This window comes from Nesoenas mayeri (genome assembly GCF_963082525.1).
Source record: "Nesoenas mayeri genome assembly, chromosome: 5".
NCBI classification, from domain to species: Eukaryota; Metazoa; Chordata; class Aves; order Columbiformes; family Columbidae; genus Nesoenas; species Nesoenas mayeri.
The window spans coordinates 42,625,862-42,640,596 of record NC_137548.1 but is presented as its reverse complement, the minus strand read 5'-3'; the positions used below and the strand labels follow the sequence as shown (position 1 = coordinate 42,640,596).

The window sequence follows — 14,735 nt, the reverse complement described above, 5'->3', positions numbered from 1 at the left end:
GGGTAATATCAGCTGTTCTAGCTTTTCAGCACTAGACGCTTGAAAACGCTCTTGCATGGAGTTTAGCATGGGAGCTTACATATAAATGACTCTGTAAATTAGTGATTCAGATCAATGTTTAGTAATATTCCTCTTTAGCACAGAAGAGTGTATCTTACATTTCCATTACAGTAAATAGGAGTTCTAGCATTCTCGAAGAATAGCCACCATTTCTCATTCCCAATTCAGCTGTTTGAGTTACAGGGCAGTGCCAGTTGGGCTGTGGTGGTTTTAAATTTTTGGGTTTTTTTAAGGGGATGTTAAAGATAGATTGCTGTCTCCTGAATCAGTATTGGCTGTGTCTGTCATGGTGAAAACCAGAAAAAGTGTAGTATATATTTTTTCCCTTTTAGGCTTTTTGTCTTGGGGTAGGATTGTATGTAGTGAATGGGACAGTACAGCATGGAGTTCTTGCCCCAAAGTCTTGTGGATTAGAAAATTTGTGTCCTAAAATGTTTTTGTGGATGCTAAGACCATTTGCTAGAGACATTTTTTTAAAAGAATTGTACAGTTAGTTGCGTTAGGTCTCTTGATTTGGACTGTAGGAGATGTTGCACCGTTATTTTCTTTTGTTTGCTGGAGCTAATCCTTCATTCCTTTTGAAACCTGCTGCAGAGATTGTCTTCAACTGGTGAGTTCCAATAGGGTGTAGTGCTGCTTCCTCTTGCTGATACGTCGCTTTCAAAAGTATTGCCTAATTCTAGTATATGTCCAAAGCAAATGCAAACCCTGAGGAATGTTTTGCTGCTTTTCTCCCAGGGCTGCATATCAGCATCATTTAAAAATTGCTACATAAATTTCTAAAAAGTATATTTCTTGTCTGACTTGCACTAGCACTTACTGTATGTAGCGAGCTCTGGAACACGACACTTCTTTTTCCCCTTGGCCTTTTCTCTTTAGCAGGAAAAGTTGATCTGTCAGCACTCTGGTTCGCAGGATTCCTTCTGTTATTGATCTGCATCTTAATAGACTGGAGGCCTCCGATAAAAGAACAGCAACACCTTTTATGTTGCTGATTTCAGGAACCTTGTTGGTTACACAGAAACCTCAAGGCGAGGTGCGGCTTTGGCTCTAAACTGCAAATGCTGCATCTTCAGTGGGAGGAGAAATGGAAGCTTTGAGCTTGGATTGAGATTTGATTTTGGTGAGATAGCTTGAAATGCTAATGAGCTTTGCAGAACAACCTCTGCTCTTGTGTTCCTGGTTTGTCAAGTGTGTGGGAAACAGCCACGTAATGGACTTTCTTTTCAGCCCACGTTTCTTGCTCACTGACTTTAAAAAAGCAAAACAAAAAAAATTATAAAGTGCACAGCTTGCTGGAGTGGGTTAGGAATGTACTGCTAGTGTGTTGCATAAGGAATATTTAGTTTCCTAGTGATCCCAACGCTCTGTAAGTATATTCTCTCCATAACTGCCTGGGAAGGAGACAAGTAGAGTTGCAATTACAGATGGGGGTCTGGTATCTGGGGAGAGAACAGACTTTCTACTTATGCAAGGTCATGCAGACAGTAAATTTCTGAATTGAGAATAAAGCACGGTGGAGGTCTGTTTCAGAATTCCAGAGTCACTGATAGAGCCTTATTATTTTCCTTGCAGTTTTAGTGCTGTATAATTACAGGTCCTGTTGTGACCTTTGAATGCAATATCAGGAATTTTGTTTGCTGCGTATGCTGGAGGTCCTCCAGTTTGGCCTCCTGCTTCTTGTAGGGTTGTTATAGCCAAAATCAGGCTGAGTCAGTCATGGCTTTGTCTAGCTCCTGTCTTGAGACTTCCAAGGGTGGCAGCTCTGCAGCATCTCTGGGTGGCCTGCTCAATGTTGCACTATCCTAGTGGGGAAGATGTCTTCCCTGTATCTGCTGTAGAATAATAGATGCTAAGACCCTTTCACCTTATTCCCCAAGGCCCAGACATTTGTTGTGGAAACAGAATGGGAGGGTTTTGAAGAGGTAGGGTTTTGTCTGATATCACCTGACTTCACTCGAAAAGCTTGTGAAAGGTGAGATTATTTTAAGCCATGATGGCATTTAAACTGGACCTGGAGGGAGGGTGCATGGAAGAATAGTCTGCAGATTATGCTCTTTTACCTGTGCTTCTGGGAATGAAAAGTGAAACTTAAGATATCTCTTTGACTAACAAAAAGTTCTCATCAGGACTCTGCTGTGCTTGCTTTTGCTCTGTCAGTCCAAATTTTAAGGTTTCTTGTTCATTTGCCTAGGTGCTGACACTAACTCATTGACTCTGTGGTTTTGTTGATATTTTGAGAAACTGTCAAACATTGAAGGAAGTGCATGTTAGGCTACCCCGATGTACAACTGTTAGGAGTCTGATACAATAAGTTGTATGAACTTGGAATATTAGAAGCATGTTACTTATGCAAGAGAACCATTAAATCTCAGTGGCACACTCAGGATAACTAGGTGTTGATGTTGGATTTTTATTTTCTTGGAGAGTACTTTATTGCGTAGTATTTAATGTACAATATTTTTTTTCTTTCGCTGAAGGGACAATGGAGATCGATCCAGGCACCGAGCCCCTCGGAATGCCCGCATGTCTGCACCATCACTGGGACGCTTTGTCCCGAGGTAAGGCTTGTACGTGTAAAAGGGTGTGGAAACCCTAGAGGTCCTGGTTACAGTACAACTCTAGTCCTTTCAGATGGATTCCTTTATTTGCTAAGAGCTGATGCTTCCTTGGTGTGCAGTTTCTGGGACCCCTGAGATCACATGTTAGTGTGATTAACTCGTTGTATGACACTTGAAGGACAGTGTGGTCTTGGTGCTTCTTACCTGCAGGTTTGGGCTATGGTGCGAAGGCAGAACAAGAGGAGACAATAATCTGATCAGAGATTATCAACATGATGTACTTGTTTGAGATTAGAAAGCTATTGTGAGAGGTAAAGGATTTACTTAATGTTGATCTTCACAGCCACATTGATCAGAGGAGGATCTAATCTGTAACTTGCCCATAGTTTGAAGCAGTTGGCCAAGCAGAGGAGTCTAGCCTCTCTGCTATAGTCTGCTGGAATATTGTCATGTTTCCTGAAAGTAATTGCAGTTGCTATCCGGGGCTGTAGTATACTGGGCTGTCTTTCTCTGTGTAAGTTTACTCTCTTTGTTTTGCAGACGCTTCTTGCTACCAGAGTACTTGCCTTATGCTGGGATTTTCCATGAAAGGGGACAGCCTGGCTTGGCCACCCATTCCTCTGTCAACAGGGTTTTGGCAGGTAATAAGATTTCTTTGTTTGCAGTAGTCATGTATATTAGTGATTTTTCTTGTGAATCTGAGGAGAGGAAGATTGATGAGAAAAAGTCTAATTCAGCTTTCGAGGTTCTGTTTAAGTCACCTGAAACAACAGAAAGGACTGTTGGATTGATGTAGTGAACTGTCATTCAAGTGCTTGGGCTTTGCAGATCCCACACTTCAAGGAGGTATATGGGAGTTTCTGCATGAATTGGGAAGAGGTGCTGTTAACAATTCTCCCTTTGTTTATCTTCCTCCCCTATTCCTAGATGTCTTTTTCTTAAGAACCTGACAGACTAATGATCAGCCTGCTGCAGGACCTTCTAATTGAATTATAGGGTGCCTTCTTCGTCTTCCGTCTGGCAAGACACACAAGGCAACGCGGGATTCAGTTAGGATCTTAAGTGCATAGTAAAAACCTCTGCTGCCAGCACATACAGCACACAGGCATTTGGGAGTCTTAAAGGGCAGGCGGAGGTGGAAAGGGAGTTTGCGGGGAAGAGGAGGAGTACAGCACTCTGGCAGTTCATGAATGAGATGGTTATACATGACACGTATCTTAAGGGTGGATCTTTTTTGACTGGGTCTGAGTTGCTCACTGATTAACCCCAGTGCAGGGGAGTCACCTTGGAGCTTGGGGAAGAATGAGGGATGATGTGCAGACAGGTAGGCTGGGATGTGGTTCTCTTCCTTCCTGTGGGTAATGACAGGACCACTACTGAAAGGAATGCTGAAAGATTTCTCGAGAGGCTCCATGACCCTTTTCCTTATCCTAAGGCATGATTAACTATGCCTAAACCATTTTGGACAGGATTTATCTTACATGTTATTAACGGTCTTCATTGGAGTTTTCCCAAACATTTGGGGGTAGAACTTATTGTTTTTGCATGGCTGATTTAGTATGGCAGTGGTCTTGTCTTTGATAACAGATTTTTGGCATCTCCTGAACTTTTGTCTCCCTGAACACTTTGGTTTGAGTGCGCAGTTCATAGATCTTGCTGTTGCACTGGTAGTAAGATCTCATGCAAAGGCTGGCCTCCAAAGATCCTCTGCTTTTTTTCCATAGGAAAGAGCAGAGTTGGCCTGTAGCTTTAGCTGACGCGTGTACTTTCCTGTGCTTGGTTCCTGTGTGGGATTTGGCTGCTGGCACGTGGAAGCAACATGCTGGCAGATAATTACTTGCTGCCAGGCAACACTGCAGTACCCTTGTATGGGCTTTGCTGGAGACACCTGCCTTCAACCCTCCTCCAGCCCTCCTTGCAGTTTGCCTGTTCCTTAGTGTCTGGGAAACAGCTTGTTGCCTGTTTTAGGGAATTTGAGCCCCCAAACACACATGCTTGCTGTTTTTTGTGTGGATGCTGAAATTAACAAAATAAAGCAGAAGTTGCAATCATGGGATTCTCAACAAACAAGATTAACCTTTTCTGTATGGTACTGTGCTGAGCCCACTTATGGCAAGGCTTGTTGGCTCCTACAGTGTTGTGGAACCACACACTGGAATGGCTGGGTCTCCACAGTAAAGGCTTTTATTGACTTAAATATGAAATTAATTATAGTAATGCAGCAGCTGCTTGTGATTCCTTGTTTTAATATTGTGTTTATTTTAGTCTGTACCTACACTTTCAGCTTTTTTACATTTGTGCTCAAAAACATGTTCATGTGTTACAGAAACCAGGAGAGTTGGAGTTATAAATATTAGGTGGAGGAAAGATTATAACTAGAAAATGAGGTTGCAGTTGTGGAATACTCGGGAGAATTTCTTCTGTTCATTATGTTGATCAGCAGTGTCATCATTGTCAATATTATATTTCAGAGCCATTGACAGTTTCAGTGCTGATAGTAGATCTTCCTTTTTAGTTAGCTTGTGTGAAAGTTTGTGATAGTTTTTTCTTCACTAGCATAGTGAAAAACCTCTACTTGAGCTCAGAAGTACTTTAACCCTGGCCTGGTAGTTACAGCTGAGGTTGCCAGCCTTGGCTGATGGAAAAATCAGTCATCTGTCTTCCTACTAACACAGGCTAATCTAAGATTGAGTGCTTTAAATTGCTTCATCTTACCATGTATCCAGACTGTCATTTCTGAATTATGTTTAAATGCATAAATGCAAAATGTATTTCTTATGTAACCTCTACAGCATGTGAGAAAAGATGCCTGAACCCCCCCCGTATTCCTAACCTGATAGCTTTCTAAAAACTGACAGTAGACTTTTGTGGCCAAGTGTGAGAGAGAGCTGTTGTTTGGGAAAATATGCGCAGGTACAATTCTACTCCTGTCCCCTGCCCCACTTATTGCTGTATGCAGAGAGGAAATAAAAGCATCAGGCACAGATCTTAATGGGCATGTGAATTGTTTTGTGGTGTGTGGACTGAATTTCTTAATGTCAAAGCTTGTGCTGTCAGGTTCTGTCCATGTTTACTTTCAGCAGTCTGTTTTATGTGAACAGCTTTCCGTTGTTTAAGTGCTGTTCTCATGCAACTGTTACAGACAATAGCTCCATGCTGGGGAAGGCTGCCTTGTGAATAAATTCTCAGGGCAGCCTGGTTTAATGAACCACTAAAAATTACAGGTTATCTAAGCAGGTGGGCTAGTACAGCAACATGGTAGGTTCGGCAGAATGACTCTGACATGCCAGGCAGGGCTTAGGTCAGGATTAGCAATTCCTTTGTGGTCATCCCTGCACCAGGGCACTCCTAGGCAAAGCATAGGAAGGGTGGCAACAGATGGGTAGAGTAGGTGGGAGTTCAGGGGGAGGACGAAGCGATACTAGTCAATATGACAGACAGAGATATCTCCATGCCAGAAGCCTCATTTGCATGTAGCACTGGAACAGCCACGAGTCCCAGTAGCACCTTCCTGCCCAATTCCTTGTCTGCTGGTGCAGTTTAGACCTATCAGTCAGCTGATAGGATCTGCTGCGTCACTGAGCTTTCTGGCACCAAGTGAAAATATATTGCATCAACATTGCTACCTTTAGCATTCGAACTTATAATCACGCCACCAAAAAGTGTTGTTAGTTTGACAAGTTATATTTTCCTGTAAAGTTGATGTTGATTGGCAGTAATTACACTGTCCTCCTTTAATCCTTTATTAACTGAGTCTTAGATCAGCTTTTTCATTATTTTGTCTGGAATCAATGTCAGGCTGACAAGACTGGCATGTCTCATCCTATTTCAACCTTTTAAAATACTGGTATAACACTAGCATATTTTTCAGTCTTCCACATTCCCCTTTTATTTCAAGACTCATCAAAAAACCTGAGAGTTCTTTTGGCAGCCCTTCACAGGCTCTTGGTAGTGTGGGGTGTAAGCTGCCCCCTGGACTCTCCTTTCCTTGGTGAACTGCCCTAAGTGATGGGGTTGTGGTCTCGAAGGAAACGTCCATACGGTCAGAGCCAGTTGAAGGGGTTGTTTGCTAAAGTGATGATGAAGGCGGTAAATACATTTTGGTTTCTCACTTGGTAGGACTGGCCAATTGCATGTGGCAATACAAGTGGTATACCGCATCTTGGGGTGATGTCAGTCTTCCAGTCTCTTGGGCCTTTTGCAGTCCAACAGAGTGGGTTTTTTTCTTTTTTTTGGTGTGCTTCCCAAGAGATACCAAAGAGCTGTTCTGTGGGATGAGGTTACACCTTTTGTAACAGAAGTTAGTAGTGCTGCAAAGTTCAGCAGTGTTAACGTACCTGGCTCTGGATCCAAGGAACATATAGCTCAGTATTATGCTTACCACCTCCTACTGCTTTTTTTGTTGTTTGTTTTTCTTTAAGCTAATACTTCTGTGTACTGTTTTGTTTGGGTTTTTGGGGGGTTTTTTGGGTTGATTTTTGTGTGTATGTGTGTGTGTGTCTGTGTGGGTTTTTTTGTTTGTATTGTTTTGGGTTTTTTTGTTGGTTGGTTGGGTTTTTTTGTTGTGATGGTTTTGTGTTGTTTTGTTTTTGTTTGTTTTTTTAAGGTTTTCCTTGTGAGCAGGACACAGCTAAGTAATTTGAGGGCCAAGTCATTGATATTTTTTTGACATCTGACAGTAGACAGATGTACTCTCTAATATTTTTTTTTAAATCAGTAAATACATTTTAAAAAAAACCCACTTCATTGCCACTTGAAGTACTTGTGACCTCTTGTGAACTTTTCCTTTAGGCTTGGTAGTAATTGACTATTTGGGGTGGGAAGAGGCATGCTAATGGTATAGTGGAACAAAGGCAGCTTTAGTTTCAGGTCAGTGGAAGCTCAGAGGAAGAAGAAAATCGGTGTTTGCCAAGGAACTATGCAGCAGGCTTGAGGAACTGACACAGATGCCAGCTTGTTGCCATTCCTGCCACTCAGCGGGAGAGCAGCAGATGAACGTTTACTGGTTTATGATAGTTATCTAGCTTTGTGTAATGCTTCTGTCTCACCTCACTTTAATAGGTTATCTATTCAGGTATGTGCATCTCAAAAAAAACCCCAAAAATTGTGTGAACACAGATCATGTTTGCCTGTTCTGGCTTTGCCACCAGACTTTATCTGTTGAAATGCAATCCAACACAGTTGCTCGGAGTTGTTCACCTCAAGGGGAGATCTAGACTCAGCATGGCTTAAGTACTGAGTGATACAACACTCTACATTTACAGTTTTCGAGTGATTTAATTGCTATTTCAGGATAATAGATTTAGACCAGAGACTGAACACTTACATGTATTCAGAGAATGAGCTTGATATTACAGGTATTTCCATAGCCGTGCCTATTTGGAGTATGACCTGCTACTAGAGTAATAATGGTGCAACTTTGGATATCTCTGCTAGGGTTTCCAAACAAAGCTGTCTGTGGACTTGTTACACTGGCATAGGGCTGAGGCTATAGGTGGAGCTAAGACTCAGTTGATAGCTTGCCTTTAACTGGGATCTAGAACTTCCAAGTGTAACGTTCAGCTGCTGTTTTCCCAAAATCACATTAGCTATCCCGTTCTTCAAAGCTTGGCTCCCTGGGAGAATTCTAGGTCATGTGTCTTCAAGTGAATTTCTGTATTTCCGCCAGAAACTGCTAACACACAATTGTTAGAGCACTTGAAGTTTCATCAGGATAAAAATTAGCTAAGATGGTGGATAAATGTTGTCCTTCCCCTGTGACAATAAGATTTATTTGAGCACGTGATAGCTGTCCTAATAAGAATTAGGGCAGTGACCTCTTACCAATCAAATTTTTGAACTAGACTCCAGGCTAAGGTGCCTCCTGATGCATGTTCCCAATCCGTTGATCACTCTAAAGGTGTTGAGGGCTAATGTTCAAATACCAGTGAATGACTCTAACCTAAGGCCAGTTAAAGTGGATGTTGATGAGCCTGTGATACAGACAGTTGGATAGAGCACTGGTTGTTGCTGCAACTAGAATTAACCTTTCACTTCTACTCTGATGATGAAAGTGATGATAAGTAGTTGCTCTGGTTGCCTTGGCAACAGCGATGTAGGGAGATTCTCCAGTTCCTCTGCTGTCACAGGTGTGATTGCCTCCCATGGCTCCAGCCTCCTTGACCTAATCCTGTTCAGTCACATACGGTGTCAGTGAGCTGTGAATTCTGTTCTGAGATGCCATCATCCTTCAAATGTACTTCAAATGTACAACTCTGCAGAGTAGGGCTGAGACAGATGACTTGAGAGCTCCAGAAAGCCAGCAAGAGTTGGTGGAAAAACTCATCCCAGTTGTCTCTGATGTATCCTTTTTTTCCGCCACTGTGAGCAGGTATGTATCTCACTTCCCCTAGCAGGGCTTTTCTCTATAGTTGCCTGAGACTGAGTTTTGAGTCCATACCTTCAACTGCCAGTTATTGGATTTTTACTGTTAGTTTTCTTTTGCCTTTTGCTCCAAGACAACTACATGAATTAGGATTAGTGTCCTGATTTAATCCTTTTCACAACAGACATATCTGTAGCATAGTACGATCAATGAACATAGCCATGTGCTTTCTACGCAGTGTGTTTCTTTTATAAGTCTCTTGGGTGCTGCTTAATATGTAAAGACGTAAACCTTTGAGTAGCCTCATTCTCTGTGGTCTCTCTGTGATATACCTCAGTGGACACTAAATGACATAAGAGGCTTAAAATACACCTCAGGTTCTTCTGTGACTGGAGAGCCATAGGTATCTGTCACCTTCATCACAAACTGGGGGACTGCTTATAATTTCTGTGAAAGAGCAGCCTTTCCTGAAGAAATGTAAGGGAGAAAAGAGTCTGTAGGGCTGAACTACAATTGCAGGAACTGATTACAGTAGGGAGTGGAACTTTATGGACCTGGTAAGAGGAGGGCTTATTTCCTCGTTATGATACTTAAGCTTCTGAAGACAGAAGGATTTTGAAAGTGTGCAGTAGACTTCAATTGTGTGACATTCTCTTATTTAAGTGTTCATTTATAAACCTCTATGTTCTTATAACACCCTTGTGGCCCATGAGCTTTCATGAAGCATAACTGCTGGACCTCAACTCTCATCTGCCTTCACCTCTCTCCAACTGCTGCTTTTGCTGCATAGCTTTTGGCTATGAAAGTTTTAATCATTGCTGCTCAGTCATAGTGGAGTCTCTTACAAACAAAATCTCCTGATAGTTTGGTGTCATAGGTGGATTGGATGAAGGCAGAATAAAGTCATATACTGTGGGTTAACTTTATGTTAGTATTAGATCTGTTGTTGACTTCTACTTCATAGATTCTATAGCCATGGCTTTGAAGTTATACCACATCATGACTGTGGTCAAAAGGCAAACTTCTTAGTGAACATTCTTCAAATGAAGTCTGTCTCCCAGAAGGTAGAAAACAGTTTGTTAATGCTTAAAATAAGCAAGTGTAGAAACCAACAGGTGATAAGTAACTTCTGGTGGCTACACAGGAGTTGTATAGCTGACCCGGAGATTCTTCATTCTCTCTAGCAGGTCCATCTTTGTAGTACATCAGTAATTTTTCCCTGTATTTCAAGACACCATTGTGTTTGTTTTTCCAGCTCTGTGCTTTAATTGGCAGTCCAGCTGCCACTTGTCTCTTGTAATCTGTAATCTTACTTGTAATTACTTATACTGTAATCTGTGTCATCCTGTAGCATTGTACCTTGGCACAATGAAGGCTGAAAGGTAGTTGGTGTTATTAGCATTTGAATGACCCACAGCCCATATTTTTGAAATAGCAAAGACCCCATAAAAGTTCCCAAACTAGTGGCGTTGGTTTTGATGCAGATAAATGCTGCTCAGACCTAAAGGGGGATTACTTCTGTCTAGGTAGGTGTCTCCTGAAAGTGGATGGTAGGAAGCCTTGAGAGAAAGCCATTAACACATGCATATATATGATGGAAAAGGTGTTGTGTGTTGTTCCCAGTTAGCCTTTCCCTCCCATCCAACGTATCAAGTTCTATAGCAAGAATCTGCAGTTATTCATGCTCGTTTTGATGTCCACTCCTGCTGTACACTGTTGCATACAAAAAGCATAGGCAGCCAGAAAATGTCAGGGTACTTTGTGTGCTGGAATGGAAGAATGTGAATCTGGCTGCCTGCTTATGATGCTCTGCTTGCTCCATGTCTCTGTTCAGTTGCTCCTTCCATTTAGCAGCAAAGGTGCTCTGTGGGCACATGCACTTGTTTGTTGTGAGCTGTGAACAGATCCAGTTTCAAGTCTTTGCTTGAGACATTAAGGATGCAAAGCACTAGAGACTGAAGAGCAGAGGGAATTAATTTGTGTTGGAACCCTTGCAAGATGCTGTCCCCTATTTGATTCCAGAGACGAGGGTACTCTCAAGGCTTGAATGACTCCAAAACCAGTTTAATTTCTAAAATAAATTTATAACAATATTTTGTATATCAATGTCTTTACAAGGAAAGAGCTGCCTCTTCACACTTAAGAACCTGGAGATAACTGAAGAGTCAAAATAGTGCTGTTAGCACTTTCAAGCCTGCTCTTGCTCAGTCCTTTTTGTTTTTGTCTTTCCTTTATGCTTTTGCAGCTCAAGCTGTAGTTCATCTCAACCTGGTAAATCTGCCAGTGTGTTAATTGAAAGGGATGTGAGTCAACTGAAAATAAGAATCCACAGCTATGTGCACTATGGGGGGCATTTACACTGTCATTTTAGGGGCATGTAACTTGGGAGGCTAAGCCTCCTCTGCAGTTAGCAGAGAAAGAGAAGCTTCTGCTCTGATTCATCAGCTGAAGTGAGCTGAACTTAGGTGCTCAGAATATTCTGCGAAACTGCTGATCTACTTATCACTGATTACATAGGGAGCTTTGGAAGAGCACCTTTCTGCTGTGGATACCTTAGGCTCCTAAAATTACGCAGGGTGCATCCTGCCCTGTTGGCTGAAGGGAGAAAGGATGGTACCTAGAAGAGAAGCCTGAGCAGAAGGGAAGAAATTAAAGCAGCAAAGGTGGTATAAGAAACCAAGAACTCTTGAGAGGAAGAAAAACAACAGCTCTTTGGTTTGTATGGAGGATGTTCTTTCATCTGTGCTTTGATTCCAGAAGTAAACACTGATTGGCAGAATGGCAGGGCCAAGGTAGCACTTAGCTTTTCTGTTGAACTGTGCTGCTCACCTGCTTTCTTTATTTTCTGTGTTTATCCACTGGAAAGGTGGACATGCTCTCTACTTCCTGCCCTCCCAGTACACATACCCTACCACTTTCTGCAGCAGGTAATCAAGTTTTCTTAGGAGGGACTGTACCCTTTCTCTGTTTCTGTAGCTTTTAATTTTTTTTTTCCTTTTATTTTTTCTTTTTTTTTTTTTTTTAATTAAAAAACATGCTTATTTTGAAATGCAAGTACTAATGGATATGTTGAGATCAGTCAGCCAGTGTATGCTTAACTCGCTGCTCAAGATAAATGAGCCCTGTGTGATAGGGATTATTTTTTCTTGTTTCCACCTGTGCAGTTTGAAGCTGGTACTGCCACCATATCTTGGTGTGCAGCACTGTTGCAAATTTAATTCTGCTAGCCAGGAATATGGAACTTGGTTTTACAGTGAGAATGGGTGTGCTTGCTGCAGGTGTCCTTTCTCAGACCACATCAGTCTCAGATACTCAGTAAAGACTCATGTGACTTCCTCCTACCTTATGTTCCTCAACATTTATGCTTCCTATGTAGGACAGTACTGTGGCCTGTTTATTAATTTCTTCCCCTTCGTACTCCATGTCCCTTCTTGCTGTGTGTTGTGCATTGATGCAACAGGCTGCAGACATGTCAACAACCTGCGTTTAACAGAGTAAGCAAGGAGCTCTGGTACTTGATCAGGAGCTGTGCTGGATGTGATACAAGGAGACTCATTGTAGGTAAACTGCTTGTTAGCTGGTGCTGTGTGTTTTCTACGTTTCATATTCAAAACATGGTTACAGGGCTTGGCAGGTAGGGTTTTGGTATTATGAAAAAGAAGACTTAACATCTTGATTTCCTCTATGTAGAAAGGGAATGCAGCAGTCTTGTTGATGCAGCAGAGCTTTTTGCAACTATTTTGCAGCTCTTGGATGCATTTAAAATATTTCTTGTGCCTCGCAAGCTAACATGTTAGGTAAGCAAATGCACAAGTACTGTAATCAAGTTCTTATTAGTAAGTGAATTAGCCTTATGTCTTGTATCTGGATGTTTTCTGGATCGTTCATCATGCCATGCTTTTTCAGTTTCATGCCTCCAAATGTGTAAAAGGAGCCCACCTCAAGCATATGCAGATACATAAGGAAGTATCTACAGGATGGTGTTGTGGGAAAAACTCTTCAGGAAAGCAGACTTTGGCCTCTTCAGGGATCTACTTGGGGCCCATGTGTGCTGTTTAACATCTTTGTTCATCAGCTGGCTGGTGGGTCGGAGTGCACTATCAGCAAAACTGGAAGGAGTAGGTGATGAACCAGAAAGTTGTGCTGCTATTCAGCAAGACCTTCATAGGCTGGGAAATGGGCCAACAAATCTCACGAACTTTAATGAAGAGAAATACCAAGTCTTGCACCTGGGGAGGAATGGCCCCATACACCAGGACAGGCTGTGGATCTACTGGCTAGAAGGAACTTTGCAGAAAAAGACCTGGGGATCCTGGTGGGCAACAAGTCGAACATAAGCTAGCAAATGTGCCCTTGCAGAAAAGAAGGCCAACAATGTACTGGATTAAGTTAGGAAGAGCATTGCCAGCAGATTGAAGGAGGTGATCCTTCTCTTCAGCTTTGGTAAGGCCACTTTCCAAGTGCTGCATCCAGTTTGGGCCACACAGTGCAAGAAAGGCATGGACATACTGGAGTGAGTGCAGCAAAGGGCCACAAAGATGAGTAAGGGATTGGAGGCTCTGCCTCAACGGGAAAGGCTGAGAGAGCTGGGACTGTTCAGGCTGGAGAAGAGAGGGCTCAGGTGTGGACTTGTCAATATGTATAAGTAACTGAGAGAATGAAGAGAAGAGAGCCTGGCACTTCTCAGCAGTGCTCAGTGAAAGGACAAAAGGCAATGGGCACAAACTGAAATTCTCTTTGAACGGAAGAGAATTTATTTTTTTTAATTTTGAGAGTGGTCAAATGCTGGATCAGGTTGCCCAGAAAAGTTGTGGAGTCTCCATCTTTGGACATATCCGGGTTTAACTGGGGATAGTCCCTGGTAGCCTGGCCTAATTCACCCTGCTCTGAGCATGGGGCTGGACTAGAGCACCTCCAGAGGTCTCTACCATCCTCAGCCTTCAGTGATTCTTCTGAATTGTGTGAGTGTACAGGAACAGTGACATGATGCTTGGGTGTGGTGTAGGTGAGAATGGAGTTTATTTAACAAAGCTCAGGCTTTGTTAAACACACTTGTGGTGGCTCTTACTGTAGAGGACTTCTGGCTCTTTCAAGGTTTGTCTGAGAGAGCAGATGTTACTGGAGAATGCTTTGTTCCTAGCTTTCTATGAGGATTCTTATTGTATTTTCTACCAAGAGTCTCTCATTTTCAGTTCCTTTTGGTAAGCTGAACTGGAAGCTGAAAACCTGTGAATCGCCTGCTTATGTAGCGTTAATGCCCATAGAAAGAGTTGGTTTGGATGAGCAGTTGTACATTATAAGCATAATTTACAACTTTATTTGTGAGTGAGATTAGCATGAGTGCAACTTTTCTGGTCAGAGTGAGTGCAGACCACTTTGTTTTACAGGACATGCTTGATGAGGTTTGAGGTGTCAGGGGATTTTTGTCTAGTATCTGGAAATGTGGCTGCACGGAGATTAGCAGGAGCTGGAAAGGTCTGCGTTTACTCAAGTGTGCCAGACACTGTCTGTGAGTGGCTGTATTTCAGGAGTTGTGGAGATGTTTGCAGTACTTTGTCCTTGATTATTATGCTGCCCCATGAGAGAAGTTTGTTAGAGACAAACTTGTTTGTATGACTTTGTCCTCCACATGAGAAAGCCCTGTTAAAGGGTTAAGAGATCCCAAATACAGAGCCTTTGAAGTGCTATTTACACTTTAACTATTTTGTTTCCCAGAAGAGGTGATGGTGCAATTGCAGGGATATTGTTAC

General features: G+C 42.3%; 1 protein-coding gene across 4 annotated transcripts in view; it reads left to right on the top strand.

Annotated features, from left to right (window-relative positions):
* Positions 1 to 14,735, top strand: part of AMBRA1 (autophagy and beclin 1 regulator 1) — a 134,075-nt gene that overhangs the window by 51,497 nt on the left and 67,843 nt on the right. For all 4 annotated transcript variants that reach the window (XM_080345376.1, XM_080345375.1, XM_080345373.1 and 1 more), the window contains 2 exons: positions 2,541 to 2,621; positions 3,162 to 3,262. In XM_080345376.1, coding sequence (XP_080201502.1) covers positions 2,541 to 2,621; positions 3,162 to 3,262 — 182 coding nt within the window. The remainder of the gene's footprint in view (positions 1 to 2,540; positions 2,622 to 3,161; positions 3,263 to 14,735) is intronic.